This window comes from Suricata suricatta, chromosome 11 (genome assembly GCF_006229205.1).
Source record: "Suricata suricatta isolate VVHF042 chromosome 11, meerkat_22Aug2017_6uvM2_HiC, whole genome shotgun sequence".
Taxonomy (NCBI): domain Eukaryota; kingdom Metazoa; phylum Chordata; class Mammalia; order Carnivora; family Herpestidae; genus Suricata; species Suricata suricatta.
Window position 1 is genome coordinate 84,402,962 of NC_043710.1, and position 17,613 is coordinate 84,420,574.

At 38.6% G+C, this 17,613-nt stretch overlaps 1 protein-coding gene across 4 annotated transcripts in view; it reads left to right on the top strand.

Annotated features, from left to right (window-relative positions):
• Positions 1-17,613, top strand: part of PRDM10 (PR/SET domain 10) — a 94,970-nt gene that overhangs the window by 24,370 nt on the left and 52,987 nt on the right. For 3 of the 4 annotated variants that reach the window (XM_029957181.1, XM_029957182.1, XM_029957184.1), the window contains exons 2-4: positions 5,246-5,433; positions 7,700-7,864; positions 9,844-9,903. In XM_029957181.1, the coding sequence (XP_029813041.1) occupies positions 5,362-5,433; positions 7,700-7,864; positions 9,844-9,903 (297 nt within the window). In that variant the 5' untranslated portion in view covers positions 5,246-5,361. The remainder of the gene's footprint in view (positions 1-5,245; positions 5,434-7,699; positions 7,865-9,843; positions 9,904-17,613) is intronic. The other variant, XM_029957183.1, reaches the window with a different exon arrangement.

Sequence of the window (17,613 nt, forward strand, 5' to 3'; positions counted from 1 at the left end):
CTTTAGAAACCACTTTACATTCTCATTTTACAATGGAGACACTAATGCTAGAGGATATAAAATGACTTATTTAGTAGTGGAGTCATGTCTAGAATTTAGGTGGTTTTTTTTTTTAAAGATCTTATTTAAAATTTTTTAAGTGTTTATTTTTGAGAAAGAGGTAGAGCATGAATGGGTAAGGAGTGGAGGAAAAGAGGGAGACACAGAATCTGAAGCAGGTTCCACACTGTCAGCACAGAGCCCAACGTGGGGCTCAAACTCACAAACTGTGAGATCATGACCTGAGCTGAAGTCAGACACCTAACTGACTTGAGCCACTCAGGTGTCCCTAAAGATTTTATTTTTTAAATAATCTCTTCACCCAATGTGGGACTTGAACCCACAGCCCTGAGATCAAGAGTCACATGCTCTACTGAATGAGCCAGCCAGTCACTCTTTAGAATTTAGTTTTCTTGAACAATTTATTAAACAATAGATAATTGTGGAATGTCACACTGGTGTTTTAAGTAGTGTCATAGCTACAGAAGCGGAAAAGGTTTTATAACTATATTTTAAAGAATAAGAACTACCAAGTGGGCATTCTGTGCACTGCTTTGAATTCCAGACACTTTCTGAATTAAAGAGTTTTCACCCTCTTGGGTTCCTTTATTTGCTAATGGTGTTCTAAAATTATTGGGAACTGTGACTGTGAGCAGTATTTCACATCCTCGTTGCTAAATTTTACTGGCAAGCTTTCCTACGTGTAGATTATTGCGTTGTTTTCTCCTCATCTGCTAAGTAGTTCCTTTTTCTCTTCCCTTTATCCGCGCCTTGTGTAGTTTACCGGTGCTTTATGACATGTAATGTCTACTCTCTTATTTGGGTAAGATTAGAAACAAGATGTTTCAGTCTGGGGCAAATGTCCTGTCCCTTCCTGTTTTGCTTGCCTGCTCCTGTCCTTCCTTCAGGTGCGCCCTTCTCTGAGGCCCTCCTTGAGGACCCATTTGGGAGCAGGTGTCCTCTTTTCCCCCAGCACACTGTGATAGCTTGAAACACTGCAGACAGATTTTTGGGTATCTGACACATAGCAGATTTGGAGTTCCTCTCATGAGCACACACATTCCTTGGCCTGTAGGAACTTAACAGTTGAGATGGAGAGCCAGACAATTTGACAGATACATGATTGAATACCTTTTTTTTTTTCATTTTAAAGCTAATATGTGAGTGTTATGTAGCAGGCATTGTGCTGGTAAGCACTTCACGTTTATTATTTCATGTCATTCTCTCAATAACCTTGTGATCCCCATTTTACAGAGAAGGAAGGGGAATTTAGAAAACTGCTGTTCTGTGTGAGGCCAGTTACATGTCAGAATTGCTACCCAAATCCAGGTCCAGAGCCCAAGCTCTTAACTACTGTCTTCTGGTACTGAGTGCTGCCTCCGCACAGGTCAGAGGACTGTTTCCTTGTGTCCCCTGTGCCCTCACACACTAGGCACAGGGAGATGTGTGCCACTGTTGGAGTTTGAAAACCACTAATGACTTACAAGTCAGATAGCCACACTAAGTGATTCAGCATCTTCTGTCAGAGACTTCAAAGGAATTCAAGATCTGAACAAATGTAAAACAATGTCTAAGTTAGTCATCACAGTGTTGCTTGTAATAGTAAAAGATTAGAAATACAAAATGTTGATCAACAGGAGATTGATTAAATAAATTAGGATGTATTTCTACAATGAAATGCAGCTGTGCTAAAGAATGAGGAAGTGACATAGATGTGGGACGATATAAAAAGTCTGGCATTATGTGCAATAAACATCATTTAGAAGAAATGTTACTTTATATAGAATCAGCAGTATGCTGTCATTTGTGGGGGGAGGGGCAGAGAGCATATATGTATGTATGCATATACGCAAGCTCTATGTCCAATATGGGGCTTCAGCTCACAACCCAAGGATCAAGAATCACATTCTCTACCTACTGAGACATGAGGTGCCCCTGTAGTTTTGCTTACGTATGCATAAAATATCTGTGGAAGGATACACAAGAGATTGGTAATATAGGTTACTTCTGAAGAGTGGTCAAGGGATTCCAGGTAGGGAGATTGTCTGCTGTATATCTTTTTGTGTCTCTTGAATTTGAATTTCAAATACTAAGCACCTTTCTAGAAATGAAAACAAATACAGAAAGGCATTCAAGGCTGTGTATGTTTCATGAACGTGTGGGATAAGCCTGCCTTAGCCCTTGCTTCATCCCAGTGCCTGGCATAGTATGCACTTGAGTGTTTGTACAGTCAACGAACCATGTTGAAAAAAATATCTCAGATTCCTGTGTAGGAAGGGTACAACATCTTTTTTGTGGTATGCCTGCTAAAAATACATATCCTGGATCTAACCCTGAAGAAACATCAGACAAGCTCAAATTGAGGAACAGTCTGAAAAATAAATGGCCTGTGCGTTTCAAAAATGTCAAGGTCATGGATAGCTAAGAAAGACTAGGGGAGTGTTCCAGATCAGAGGGGATGGAAGGATATGAAAACTGAACGCACCGTGTACAACGCCAGATTGGATCCAGGGCCAGAAAGAAGGTTTCTTTCTGTATAAAGGACATTAATTAGACAGACAATTAGCAAAATATGAATAAGGTGTGTAAATTAGGTAATAGCTCTGTTTCGTTTTATCTTCCTGGTTTTGATAATAGTACCATGAGCAAATATCCCTCTTTGAGGAAATAGGTACTTATGATTTTAGTAGTAAAGCGGCATGTGTCTTTCAAATAGTTCAAGTAAAGAGCAAAAGAGGGAGAGAGAGAAGGATAAAGAATGGTATAGTAAATGTGGTAAAATGTTAACAGTTGGTGAGTCTGAGTGAAGAAATATAGGTATTCTTTCTACCATTCTGTTAAACTATTTAAAAAAATATTTCCTACATGGAACATTTTGTGATTTTATAATACTGAGCCTTTTATATACTCTTAGACAGTTTTATGGTTTCCTTCATGTCGATCTTTATTTTTTGGTAACATTTAGTCCTAGATTTCTTATTATATTTGTTCCTTTCAAAAAAAAAATAACAGGTGGGGTGCCTGGGTGGCTAGATCGGTTAGATGTCTGACTCTTGGTTTTGGCTCATGTTATGTTTTCATGGTTCATAGGATTGAGCCCCACATTGGGCTCTGTACTGACAGCATGGATCCTGCTTGGGATTCTCTTTCCCTCTCTCTCTGTCCCTCCTGTGCTCACACATTCTGTCTCTAAAAATAAATACATAAACTTAATAAAAGAAAACTTTTGTTGACCTATAAGTCACATACTGTATAGCTTGCCTTGAAAGTCTTTTTATGCATTCTTAAATGGCACTGTTATATAAGAAAAGTATGCTTTTTTTTTAGCAATAATCAACTTTTTTAGGGTATAATTTACACATATTTAAAAAAATTTTTTTTAATGTTTATTTAGTTTTGAGAGAGAGGGAGAGCGAGCGCGCGAGCGCTGGGAAGGATCAGAGAGAGAGGGAGGCAGAGAATCCTCGGCAGGCTCCAGGCTCTGAGCTTTCAGCAGAGCTGTATCACCCAGCCTAATTTACACATATTTTAATTGAATAGGTTGATGACTTTTTTTTTAACTTTATTTATTAATTTACTTTGTGAGAGAGAACCAGCAAGGGAAGGGCAGAGAGAGAGGGGGTGGATACAGAAGATCCAAAGCTGGCTCCTGGCTCACAGCAGAGAGCTGGATGAGGGGCTAGATCTCGAAAATTGTGAGATCATGACCTGAACCGAAATCAGACGCTTAACTGACTGAGCCACCCAGCCTCCCCAGCTGATGAGTTTTGACACACGTATTCCCTATGTGACTGCACCCCAGTCCAGATACAAGATATAGAACATTTCCATTTTTCAGAAAGTTCCCCATACCCCTTTGTTTGTACATGCACCTGTTGGTAGAGGTGGGCGTTGTTTCTAGTACCCTCTGATGGAGAGAAGAGTAGGCTGTATTTTAAATGAGGGTTACACATACCTAGTGAGTGTCTGGAACGTAGCAAGCAAGAGAAGAGGTGACTGTGTGGTGGGTGTGGTTTCTGTGGGGGTAAGGATGACGATGCTGAGATGAAGCAGGAACAGACCCCTGGGAAGCTCAGAAGAGGCTCCTGGGCAGTTGGGATGTGGCAGTTCCTGTATTCCAGAGTACGGGCCAGACATCGGATGTTCCCATCTTTGCTTTCTTTCTTCTTTGGGTTTTGTTCTGGTTCAGAGGTTGGAGCATGTACAGCCTAAGAATGTGCTATTTGGCTTATTTCCATTGATAGTGGGAAAATTCTGACTGGATCTGGTCGTCTTTACCTTTGGTTAAAGGTGTTCTGAGCAGTTTTACCCTTTTCTGTGTATGTGTGCTACTTTCATGGGGTGGTGGGGGGATGTAGGTCAGGCCCAGCTGCCCCATTAAACAGCAATTCTCATGTGACTCAATATGTCAGGAAGATCGATTTCCCTAAAACACCTATTTTGGAAAAGAATAAGGTTTTAAGATGCAGAGTTGGTGCATGTTGATATTTAGTAGGGCTTGTGATTTGTTCATTAATTGCTCCTGAATCAACCAAATGGGAAACAGAGTCTACATTTGTGTTCACCAAATTGTGGCCCAGAAAACTCAGCCTTCTCTGCCTGCCATTTTCTCCTTGTTTTGTTACTTTTATGATTCTGCTGTTCATTTCAAGTAGGGGGTACAGGAGGTCAGTGTGTAAGCATGTGTACAGGGGAGAGCTGAGCTGGGGCCGTGTGGCACTCAGGCATGTAGGTGAACCCATCACTTATCTGCATTTACCATCCAGGTACATCATTCTCCTTATCAGCAGAACTAAGAGAACTACTGTTAGCTCCCCGCCACCCCGCCTCTATTTTATGCCACATTGATGACCTTTGGTATTTATTCATTCATTTATTTATTTTTTAAGTAAACCCTACCCCCAACATGGGGCTTGATCAGGACCCCAAGATCAAGAGTCGTGTACTCTACTATCAAGGCCAGCCAGCACCCCAGACCTTCAGTATTTTAAATGAGGGTTACACACACCTAATGAGTGTCTGGAATGTAGCAAGCATGCAGTATGTTGTATTATCACTACAAATAATTTCTGCATTTTAACCTTTTGGTCCAGGTGTGTTATCTTTTACAAAGCCCCCCCCTCTCTCTCTCTCTGTGGTTGAAACTGTAATTATTAAAATGTATTCATCTATTTAAAGATTTGGTTCCTTTTCTCTCTCTTTTCAGGCACGTTGCAGAGAGGTCTTTCTGTCCTTCATGAACACATGCGTGGTGGACAGATGACTGTCCCCCACCCTGGGCTGTTCTAGGTGACCTGGACGTGGCGCTGTCCAGTAGGGGGAATGATGGATTCCAAAGATGACAGCTCACACGTGTGGCCCACATCTGCAGAACATGAAGATAATGCTGCACAGGTGAAGAGTGGCCTTTCCAGCTTGGTGCTGATAGCAGTGTTTCAGCTAGGTTCAGTTTGCTGACAGCTAAAGCAATTGCAGCCTCTCTGTAGGCTTGCACGGAAGGAGTAGGGAGTGTTTTAGCACTTGAAACGCCCCAGCAGGGTGGGTCACTGTGATTTAGAGGAGCTCTACGCCCCGTGGCTTCTCTGCCATTTCTGCAACTTATCGTCATACTTTGTTTCACTGTTTTATTTTATGTTACTGGCACTAAAAGCCTCCAACTGCAGTGTGTTTCTTTTTTGTTATCTTATATAGGGTTTTGATTCTTCATGTGTCGTGAAGCACAAAGTATGTCTATAGCATGGCTTTTTCTTTTCTTTCAAATTTAGAATGTAAACGTCTAATTGAAAGTTGTCCCATTGAATAAACCTCTTTGGAGGTTAGTCACTTACTCAAACGCTGCTGTAATGGACGGTCACTGCCTTTTGGACTGCGATCAAAACCGGCTGAATGTTCTTTTGAATATTCTCAGCAAAGGGAAATATCTGCTTTTTTGGTGTGGATTTGAACTTTGGGAACAGTCGGGTCATATGGAGCCATACGTGGCCAGAGTATAATACTTGATTTTTAAGCATTGTAATATGCAATTTTAATTCAGTGTTTCATTAAAATACATAATTAGTATTAAAATAAAAATCAGGCACTTAAAATGGAAGCATTTAAATATACACATTTTATTTAACTTAAGTAATATGACAAATATTATAATAAATAAAGTTGATCTGCTGGTATGATTTATAAGTCTGAGCCTCAATACTTAAGCAAACAAACAAAAAAGATCTAGTGATGCTTCCAGCAGAATAACTGAGAATACTGATCTATTTCTCATAGAAAGCGTTTTGAAGGCAACTTTCATGTAGCTACGTGTGGTGGTGTATTTTGTTTGTAAACAAAAAGATAGTCCATTCAAAAACAGGGTCCCCATTTGTAGGTAACCAGATAAGTAGACTGCAGAGCTCAACCCCCCTCATTGCAACCCCCCTTCCCAGCTGTTTCTTTTCCTAGCCAAGAACTCTGATTTAGCCAAGTGCTGAGTGATGGAGACCAAGTTTTGATGTTAATGAACAAATCTAAAGTCATAAAATTATCTTATAGCACTTAAAACTGTGCAAATTGTGATAAGCATACTTCTTCCAGTAGACAAACTATATCTTCGTGGACAAATCAAATTTGTGTAGAAACTGGACTAATCACTTAATATAGAAGTGGAATTTTGTTTTATTTCTGTGATGGTTTGATTGCATTTGGTCTCCAGGTTTCTTTTTGAGGATTAAATTTGCTTATTTCATCTTTGGAATCTGCTATTCTCCACTGGAGAACACTGAAAGAAAAAGAGTTAGATCCAAAGCCAAGGTGATATAGGAGTAAAGATTCCAACCTAACTTCAGTATTAGCACATAAATTATTTCACTTCCAAAATGTGTACTTTGGCCATCTGCTTCTATACCTTCAATATCAGGCATCAGGCTGTGTGCCAAGCTCCAGCCTCCAAGAATTCAACCCTCCAAAGCTGACTACTCAGAAAGCATTTTATAGAATTCAGTTTCTGCTTTAGTTCTTGGTAGATAGAAAATTACTTACCTTAGTGATCGCTGCAGTAGTTTTCCAAAATCCCTTAAAAGTGCTTGATCAGAATTTTCTGTATCTTTACCTTGCTGTTAAGAAGGAGTTCAGTTACACTCACTGATGGTAGCAAACAGTCACTGACCTGCCACCAGGATAGCCTTGGAGTGTGAAAAAACATGTAGGAAAGAAAGTGACCTTGTTTTAATGTGTCTCCTGAAAGGCACTGTTAGCTATAAAGCAGAATATTTATGATGTGTTGAGAGCCATTGGCTTTTGAGCTGACATTTTTTTATATTACGGAATAATTTGTATTTTGTATTTTAGTTATATTGACAACCAGGAATCTTCAGTCACATTTCCAGGCTTAGCTAACTGCCGCTTCATGATTTCCCAAAAGAGATGTCTGCACTGGACATTCGATGCAAAGAGAAATTTCTATCAGTTGCCTAATATAAAGCAGTAAATCAGCTGCAGGGTCCTTGGATCCTGTCTCCAAGTCACTGATAGTGTAGATGAAGGAGTATCAGTTCCCGTTCTCCTTTCATTGGGGATATTTTAGAAACACAACCGTGTACTGTGCTTGGTCAGCCACATAGCTTTGTGAGATTGGTTTGTTCTCCCAGGACACTTGCTACATATTTGCCGCTTTTTGCCCCAGGTGCACTTTGTTCCTGATGCTGGAACTGTGGCTCAGATCGTCTACACCGATGACCAGGTTCGTCCGCCCCAGCAGGTGGTGTACACGGCAGACGGTGCCTCCTACGCTTCAGTGGACGGTCCTGAGCATACGCTGGTGTACATCCATCCAGTGGAAGCTGCACAGGCATGTGAAGGATTATTGTTGGCCGTTTGTTTGTTAGTTGGTTAACTCACCAAAGACTCTCTGTCTATTCTCTGCCAGTCACGGTGCTAGGTGCTGGCGATGTACAGTATGCTTCAGATAAGATTTGTGCTCTGCAGGAGCGTATAACTATCTTGGCAGAGGAAGATGTGCTTTATTTAAATTAAAGTGATAGGAAGTTCTTGTCCCAGTGACCATTGACTAGATTATCAACTTGTTACTTTTCTTCTGTGTCAAGAACCAGGTTAAAAATGGCATTTAGTTTTGTATGGCTTAATCAAAAATGGATCAGTGAAAACGTACAGATTATCTCAGTTAAATATGTAAGCAAAAAGTCCTACTATCTTATTAACTGCCGTTTATTAATAATTTAGTGATTTGTAGAACTGCAGTGGAAGCAAAGGTAAATGCTGCACAATTTTATTTTATTTATTTTCTCAGTGACTTTGGGTGTTAGTGTCCAAAAGCACGACACAAATGTATACATGGGGGGCACTTGGCTGGCTCAGTTGGAAAAGCATGTGACTCTTGATCTCTGGGTTGTGAGTTCGAGCCCCGCTTTGGGTGGAGAGATTACCTAAAAATAGAATCTTAAAAAAAAAACCCAGAAAAACCCCAAAACCCCCACAAATATTTAATTGTTAGTTTGTATGTTAGCAGTTTAGAATGCACAGAGCACTTCTAAATTCTTTAAAAAAAAATAAGTTCCGTTTTTTTATAGTAGAATCCTGGTAATAAAAATTTACCCTCATACAATATTTAATCAAGAGACTCAAATCACTCCTAAGAAGAAATAGGGCTCACCTAATTAATACCTTTCAAATTTATATGAAGGTGAAATCACCAAATAGTCAAATGGTACTTTTAGAATACCTCTGCTTAGTTTTAGTTCCATAACTATATTAAAATGAGGTCAGATAGTTTATATAAAGAGCCCAACCCTAGTTTTTTACTATGTTACTAAATGTCTGATTATGAAGAAAAGTATAAATATCTGACTCATGACAAAAAGTAAATGTCTGATTTATGATAATTTTTTAAGTTTATTTAAATTTAGTAATCTCTACATCCAATGTAGGGCTTGAACTCATAACCCAGAGATCAAGATGTTTTTGAACACCAGCCAATCTGGTGCCCCCCTGACTTACAATAAGTTTTAAATATCAAGTCTAAGAAATCTTACAACTGGCTGGAATTCTCCTATATGTACTTTTGGAATCAAAACTCAATCATAGTTCTTATTTCCCTAGGTTTGCTAAAGGCTTGGACAAATTAGAGGAAAGAATATTTTTCTGGATTGGTGATTTACTGTGGTGCCCTGGCTAAAATAATTTTGAAGATTTTCCTTCTCTAGTTATCTTTGCTGTATCATGACCCAAATTATTATGTGTTTATAATGAGAACTTTTCAAAATTATGATTTTATTGGCTTTATCCAAGGATGACTCTGTGGAACATTAAATTCAGCTTATTTTCCTTCTTCTTTTTTGCTAACAAGCATGCATTGTGTTTGGAAGATATCCTTGTGTATGTACTAGTTTTCTATGTGTCTGTGACTCCATCCATTTTCACTTAATTACGAGTCTCCTCCTGTGATGTATAGTGTCATGTGTGAATGTCTGCACCGCTGTTCATGACATGTCTTTTACATTTCTGTGACATACCCTTTTAATTAGCCGTGACATTCAACCTCGAGAGATTTTGCTTAAGAGTAAAATTGTCAAGTATGTTAGTCAATTGAGATGGTTAACTTATATAATCTCTTTGGAGCCCTCTGAATGAAAGGCTTTAGCTAAAAGTATGATTACTATCTTTATCTTCTTTATTAATGAAGGATTATTACTAGCTATGTGGGAACAAAGTCTGTCAAGAATTTTTCCTGTGTAGACAAGCTGTCTAAAGATTTATTGATAAGTTTTTTTGTGTGTGTTTCTTGTTTGTTTTTTTTTTTTTTTTGTCTAGACTCTGTTTACAGACCCAGGGCAGGTAGCTTATGTCCAACAGGATGCTACAGCTCAGCAGGTAATGAGTTGCTTTTTTTGCCTTTTTATTGTTTACCATTCCCTGGAATATGCCTCCCCTCCCTGACCCTGCACTGTGCCTTCTCTGGTTGTCTGTTTCTTATGTGTTAAGAATGGTCTCCACTTCCTTTAATGTAAACAAAGCAAAACATAACCTGAACACATTACAATCAGTACGTATTGAAATAATCTGGTGATAAAAAAATGATTTGTCAGGAAAATGTGAACATTAACTCTATTAATAGGATATTGATTCAAGTTCTAAAGAATAATCCTGAGTTTAAAAATGTCTCTTTTTGGAAATTTGGAAACATTTTGGTACTTTTCCTATTTTTAAATATTAGGGAAAACATTTCTGCTTGGATTACGTGTAAATTTAATAGCACTCTTTCTCATCCTAGCTTCTGACAGATTGAGATCCTTCCTGGTTTTCTTTTAAAATGTTTCTTTCCTTTTATCCATATTTCTAGTATATTCTATTTTACTTTGAGAGATTTCTTCTTTATTTTCCTCCAGACTGTGAAAGTGATAAAGAAGGTATAGAAGCTAGACACCCCTCAGTCTTACTGCAAAGGGGCTATGGATCCAAATGGTTTTATTTCCATGTTGGCTAGGCTGATTGTTACTTAGCAGTACTACTGAGTGTTATGAATGATTATGAAGGAAATTCCCATTAGTAAGCACTTTGTGCATTTAAATTGTTTTAGTAGATGATTCAGATACTTCCATTTGAAATATGAACAGTAGTTTTGTTAATATTATTTATGAAATCTAGAGAGAATTCTTAGGAGTCTTTGTCATTTAAGTTATGGTTGAATTTATTCCCGATTGATAATAATCTGCAATTTTGTGGCATCTGTGAACTTGAATGAGAATTTGTCTTAATCTGTTGAGGTTGCTGAAATAGAATATGAAACACTGGGTGGCTTATAAACAACAGAAATTTATTTCTCGTAGTTTTGGAGGCTGAGAAGTCCAAGATGCTGGCAGACTCAGGTGAGGGTTTACTTCTAGTTCATAGGCAGTAATCTTCTTGCTCAGGCCTCATAGGACAGAAGGGGCGAATGAGCTCTCTGAGGTCTCTTTTTAATTTTAAATTTATTTAAAAATTTTACGGAGGCTCCATGCCCAAGGTGGGGCTTGAACCATTGACCCTGAGATCAAGAATCTAGCATGCTCTATCAACTGAGCCAGCCAGGTGTCTGGGGATGCTAATCCCATTCACGAGGACTCCACCTTTAATATCTAATCACCTCTCGGAGGCTCCACCTCCTAATACCATTACATTAAGGATTAGCTTTCTTTATTTTAGTTACCTGTGTAGTTAATATACAGTGTTATATTAGTTTCAGATGCGGGGATTAGCTTGCAATATACAAATTTTGGGGAGACACAGTCCATAGCAGAGTTATTTTATTTTAATAGTTTTGTAATGATTAGGTATATTCTTGACAAATCATGTCCTTTTCTATATTTATTGATTCCATCAAACAGGCAAAGGCTATATTTAATTAGGTTTGACAACTTGGCAGAAAAAAATAAAAGGAAATGCCTTTATCTGTCTTTCATAGATGATTAGTTCGTTCACTCAGTTTTGGAGTAATGAGGTTTTTTTTTTTTTTAAATAAAATATTGAAGCAATACAAAAAACAACAAGAAAAGAAGTACATAAAAAAAAAAAACCCAAACAAATTTTGCCTGGAAACATCCTCATTAACTTAATTTTAGTGACTATTATTCCAGACATCCTTTTAGACATACAAAGATAAACAGGCACAGTCGGTGGGGGGGTGGGGGTAGGGAAATGGCATTGGGCCCTAAATGCTGTTATTAATCTAAATGCTTTAAACTTAAACTGACTTGAGCAGAAGAAAACAAAATTGAGGTGAAAGTGAAGGAGGTTCTCCTGAACTGCCTTTGAGCTCCAGTCCTCTGTTGTCCTAGGCTCCTGCTGTAATAAGAACATCAGCACGCTGACACTTCCTCCCACTGTCCTCTCCACTGTTCTGTGTCAGGTGCATTATTATTGTGACTCATATATTTATGTCCTGCTCAGGAACCACAGTTATTTAGAGTTTAGCTGCATTCTCTACTGGCATTTAATCTGTAGAAATCTTGACTCTAGTTTTATTTTCCTCATTCCTTCTCTGTCTTCATGCCTGTTTGATACTTTCTTTAACCTTGAAGTTTTCCTTGCAGGTCTAATGATTTCACCAACATATGAATCAGAATTTCCCCTGGACAGTGTATGTCCTTTAGATGTATAGGTTAAGACTTTATTTTAGAAGAATTTTTGTCTATCAGACCTTTGAAAATCTTTTCAGTTTCATTTGATATGTTCATTTTTCAGGAACATCAGTCGTGAGTATATTGACTCTTCCTGGAGTTCTGTACCTATCCTGTTCTCTATAATCATTTTTATATCTACTCTCTTCCATGTTATTTGTATAGTTTCCTTTATGTCCACTGTGTGTGTTTTTCACTTTTTAATTAACTTGTACATACATCTAGAAAAGCATGAAAGATCGTAAGCATATAGCACACTGATATATCACGAAGTGAGCATGCAATATAGCCAACACACAGATAAATAGAACATGTCCAGCTCCTAAAAGCCAACCTTGTTGGGTGTAGGTGTGGGGTTTTGTTTCCTTCTGCTTTTATTGCCATCTAGTATTCAGTTTTATGAATATACCACAATGTATATTCTAGAGTGTGATCCTTTCTTTACTTTGTTCTTCAAGAGTTTCTTGGCCCTTTGCTTTTCCACACGTATGCTAGAATCAAATTGGAATTGTCCACAAAAGTCCTGAAGGATTTCCATTAGAATTTCACTGTTATCTATGAATCAAGTTTGTGAAGAATTGACGTCTTTATAATTTTGAGTCCTCCAACCTGTGAACATGATATATCCCTAAGTTTAAAAAATAAGTTAAAAAATTGTCTTCTGGGTAGTGAGTCTTACACATCTTTCAGTGGACTTATTCCTAGATATTTGGTGTGTTTTGAGGATATTATAAGTGGTATAATTTTATAAATTTTCATTTTTAATGTTTATTTTAGAGAGAGAGAGAGACAGAGACAGAGTGTGAGCAGGGAAGGGACAGAGAGAGAGAGAGAGGGAGACATAGAATCTGTAGCAGGCTCCAGGCTCTGAGCTGTCACCATAGAGCCCTGTACGGGGCTTGAACTCATGGACCGCGAGATCATGACCTGAGCTGAAGTCATACACTTAACCAACTGAGCCACCCAAATGCCCCTAGTTTCATTTTCTAACTTTTATTTTGGATTTTCTTAACAAATAGTCATGTTGTCTGTGAGTACTGACCCTTTTCTTTCTAATACTTCCTAAACCTTTTATCTTTTAATTTTATTTATTTTTTGTTTCTCTTTTCATCTATTGGGTGGGAACTCTAATACATTGTTGAACAGAAGTGGTGCTAGTAGGTTTCTTTTTTTTTTTCCTTCCTGGTCTCAGAGGAAAAATTTTTCCTATTAAGAATGTTGTTTAATATAGGATTTTAAAAAAATGTCTATTTATTTATTTTGAGAGAGAATTACGATAGGCAAAGAGAGAGGGAGAGAGAATCCCACGAAGCCTGTATGCCCAGGGTGGGACAGATCTCACGAACCATGAGATCATGACCTGATCCAAAATCAAGAGTCAGATGCTTAGCAGATTCAGCCACCCAGGTGCCCCTATGGATGTTGATTTTTATCAAATGCTTTTTCTGAATCTGTTGAGCTTTTTCTCCTTTTTTCTGTTAATATGGTGAATTATATTAATTGATATTTACAAATTCACCAGACTTGCACTCTGGAACAAACTCTACTTGATCCTTTTCATATATGTCTGAATTTGGATTTGGTTTGCTAATATTTTGTTTGAGGTTTTGCATATTTATTTAGGAGTTGATTGTGTTTTCTACTAGAGAGTTTGATTTTTTCTTTTAAAGTGGCTTTCAAATATCAAATCATTATGTTGTCTCATTTTAAAAAAGGAATAGAAAACTGGGTGCCTGGGTGGCTCAGTCGGTGAAGCGTCTGACTTCAGCTCAGGTCATGATCTTGTGGTTTATGAGTTCGAGCCCTGCGTCAGGCTCTGTGCTGACAGCTTAGAGCCTGGAGCCTGCTTCGCATTCTGTGTCTCCCTCTCTTTCTGCTCCTCCCTTGCTCACATTCTGTCTGTCTCTCTCTCAAAAATAATAAGCATTTTAAAAATTAGAAAAAAAAAAGCAAAAAACAGAAGTAGCTTTCATCTTGATTTTATCTTTTAATAGCATCCTGAAAAGCTACATTATCATTATTGACTGTACAGTTTTTTTTTTTTTTAATGTTTGCTTATATTTGAGAGAGTGAGCACAAGCGGGGAAGGGCAGAGAGAAGGCAAGGGCAAGGATCTGAAGCAGGCTCCGTGCTGATAACAGTGAACTGGATGTTGGGCTTGAACTCATGATCAAAGTCAGGTGCTCAGTTGACTGAATCACCCAGGTGCCCCTGTATAGTATTCTATTATTTATATTTTCTGTTTGTTGTTTTATATGTAGATTAGTTTCTTTTTTTGCTACTATATGGAACATTGCCATAGATGTCATATCCACTTATTTCCGTAGAATAAATTCCCCAAAGAGAAACGATAGAGACTAGAGATATTTATACTTAAAATTATTTAAGAACCAAGATTTTTTTGTGAAAGTGAAAAAAAGATACAAATGTAAAAATCAAGCAAGTTAAATAAAAACCCAGAATCCTGAATCTGAAGTAGAATATCAGCGTGTACTCTTAATGTGTTTTCTCTTAAAACACATGTTTTCCAGTTTGGACCACTGGAAAGGTTTAGCCAGAGTCATCAACCCAGTAACAATGAGCCACTGTGGCCTCTAATACAATTTTCCAGGGTTACTTAGGGAAATGGCAGATTCAAGCTCTGGGGCAGGAAATATACAAGATGTGCCTCAGTGTCACATCTTGTCAGAATCTTGAAAACGTCAGCTTGAAAGTGTCAAAATGGGACATTTGGCCTGTAAAAAAAAAGGGAAACATCAACAATAGGTTGAAGTACATCTAATATATTTCAAATCCTGAAGGTCATCAAATAGTAAAGGAAATAACTCGTTGGTCACTCTTTGAGGATGTTGGGAGCCACCACATTATTTGAAAAACTGGTAAATGATGGAAAAGAATCCAGCCTTTCTCTCTAAATGTACTCAGGTAAATAATTACTTGAGGGAATTTCTTTACAGGAGCATTCCAACTAATACAAAAAGAGAGGGTGATTGGCTTGGACTATCACCATTTTTCATTTCCTAATGAAATGGGGATCTAGGTAATGATCATCAACAATAGACTGAAAGCATCGGGAAAAAGCTGATGAAGCACTGTATAATGGATGGCTCGGCCTAACCCTCTGGACATTGTTAATATCACTAAGAGAACCATTCATTACATGCCGCCTGGTGTTGTGTACCTCTGGCTGCATTTTACAACATCTGAAGTGTTCCTCCCCCCAAACTAAACACCTGAATTGGATTAAGTCTCCAGATTCTACTTTCAGCTTATAGGAAGCACAGTAGACAAAATGGAACAAGTAAATCAGCAAAGTCTGACTGTGGGAAGATCTGTGGGACAAATGGCCTTCTTTCTGCCACATGTAAATCGTGAAGGAAAAGAACAGGAATTTACAGATTGAAGGAGGGTTCACAGACGTATCTGTCACATGTGATATGTGGACTGTGTTTGAGTCCTGACTTGAACAAACTGACTGTTCAAAATCAGCAGCATAAGGGGCACCTGAGTGGCTCAGTTGGTTAGGCATTCAACTCTTTTTTTTTTTTTTTTAATTTATCATTGAGAAAGAGAGAGACAGAGCATGAGCAGGGGAGAGGCAGAGAGAGAGGGAGACACAGAGTCCGAAGTAGTCTCCAGGCTCTGAGCTATCAACACAGAGCCTGACACAGGGCCTGAACTCATAAGCTGTGAGATCATGACCTGAACGGAAGTTGGATGCTCAACCCGCTAAGCCACCCAGATGCCCCATGGCATCTTGTTATCAGCTCAGCTCATGATCTCATGGTCATGGGATCCAGCCTTGGGATGCACGCTGAGTAGAGTCTGCTTGGGATTCTCTTTCCCTCCTCTGTCTCCCTCTCTCTGCCACGCTTTCTCTCTCTCTTTCTCTCGAAATAAATAAATAAATAACTTAAAAAGAAACATGGCAGTGTGAGATAATTGGGGAAATTCTAAAACCAATTAGATACTTGATGTTACCAAGGAATGATGGATAAAATACAGAAGTTCTTTTCTTTTTGAGATATCTACTAACCATTTATTTATAGATGAAAACATATCATGTCTGAGGTTTGTTTCAAAATAATCTGGTGAGGGGGAAAGTGGGTGGCAGGATAACTGAAATAAAATTGGCCTTGATAATTGTTGATGGTGAGTGATGGGCGCATGAGGTTTATTATACTGTTCTCACTAATTGATATGTGAAAATTGTTATTATGAGTGGGAAAGTTATTCTGGGGGCCAATGTGACAATTTTGTTGTTTTAATATTAAGACATAGTTTTAATTAGAAGTTTTGCTGCCGTTGGCACCTCAGAGAGCCCTTCATTTTCTCTAATCTCCAGACACAATCTGCTCGGTTCATGTTTTATGGTCAGAGGGCTGTCTGAGCCATGGCGTTATGAGGCAGTGTAACTATTGGCTTAGCACCTCTCCGTCTTGCAGTTTCGTTTCAACAAGCACAGTTTTTATTTCTGGCTCTAAAAAATATCTTAGAGATGGTCAGTTTGTTCTCTGACCTGGAAAAATTCTAAATAGAAAGTTAAGAGTGAGAGTTTAAAAGAGGATAGGTGCTTTCTTCCCCCTCCTCCTCGCAAAAGCTTTCCTATTTTCAGTGGTTTAAAGTGGTGGCAAAATTCATCTGAAGCCGTTTTCGTATATATGCATCCCCTCGTCCTTAAGAACGACGCTAGCACTCTCCAGACCTAGAGGCACGCTCTCCCCTTTGTTTCTGAAAATGAACATGTGTGACTCCCCACACACTGAGAAGGAAATATGCTACGCTGATAATTGGTCTCAGTAGGAATCCAGAAGCATTCTGTTGTGTTTGCTGCTGTCCAATGTAGTTTCATATTTCACTTCTTGGATGCATTGTATCCTGAAATGCGTTATGTAATTTCAGAAATAATTACAGAGAGTGATATTAAGTGGGAAGGAGAAAATGTACCATAAGTTGAACACATTCTTTTTCCTTGTCCCGTGTTTTATTGTGCATGATAAAGTGCACAGGATTAACATATTTTTGTTGCTTACTCACTTCCTCTAAGTGAACTTGGCATACACAGCTCTCCTCCTCACTGCCGTGCTGGTGCTTCAGGAATGGGTGTGGTTACCTTGTTGCTCTGGAATTCAAGGTGTGTGTGATGTTTACCTCCTCTGGTGCCCTCCTTGAACAGACTTAACCACACAGGTGCCACTGTGATAGAGTGAAAAGAGCAGGGCAAAGTCTGAATTTGAATTCCCTGTCTGTCACTTGGGAGCCGTGTGGTAGTGTTACCCAGCTTCAAAGGAATTTTTTTTTCCATAATATTTTATTGTCAAATTGTTTTCCATACAACACCCAGTGCTCTTCCCCTTAAGTGCCCTCCACCATCACCACCACCTCTTTTCCCCCCTCCCCCTTCCCCTTCAACCCTCAGTTCATT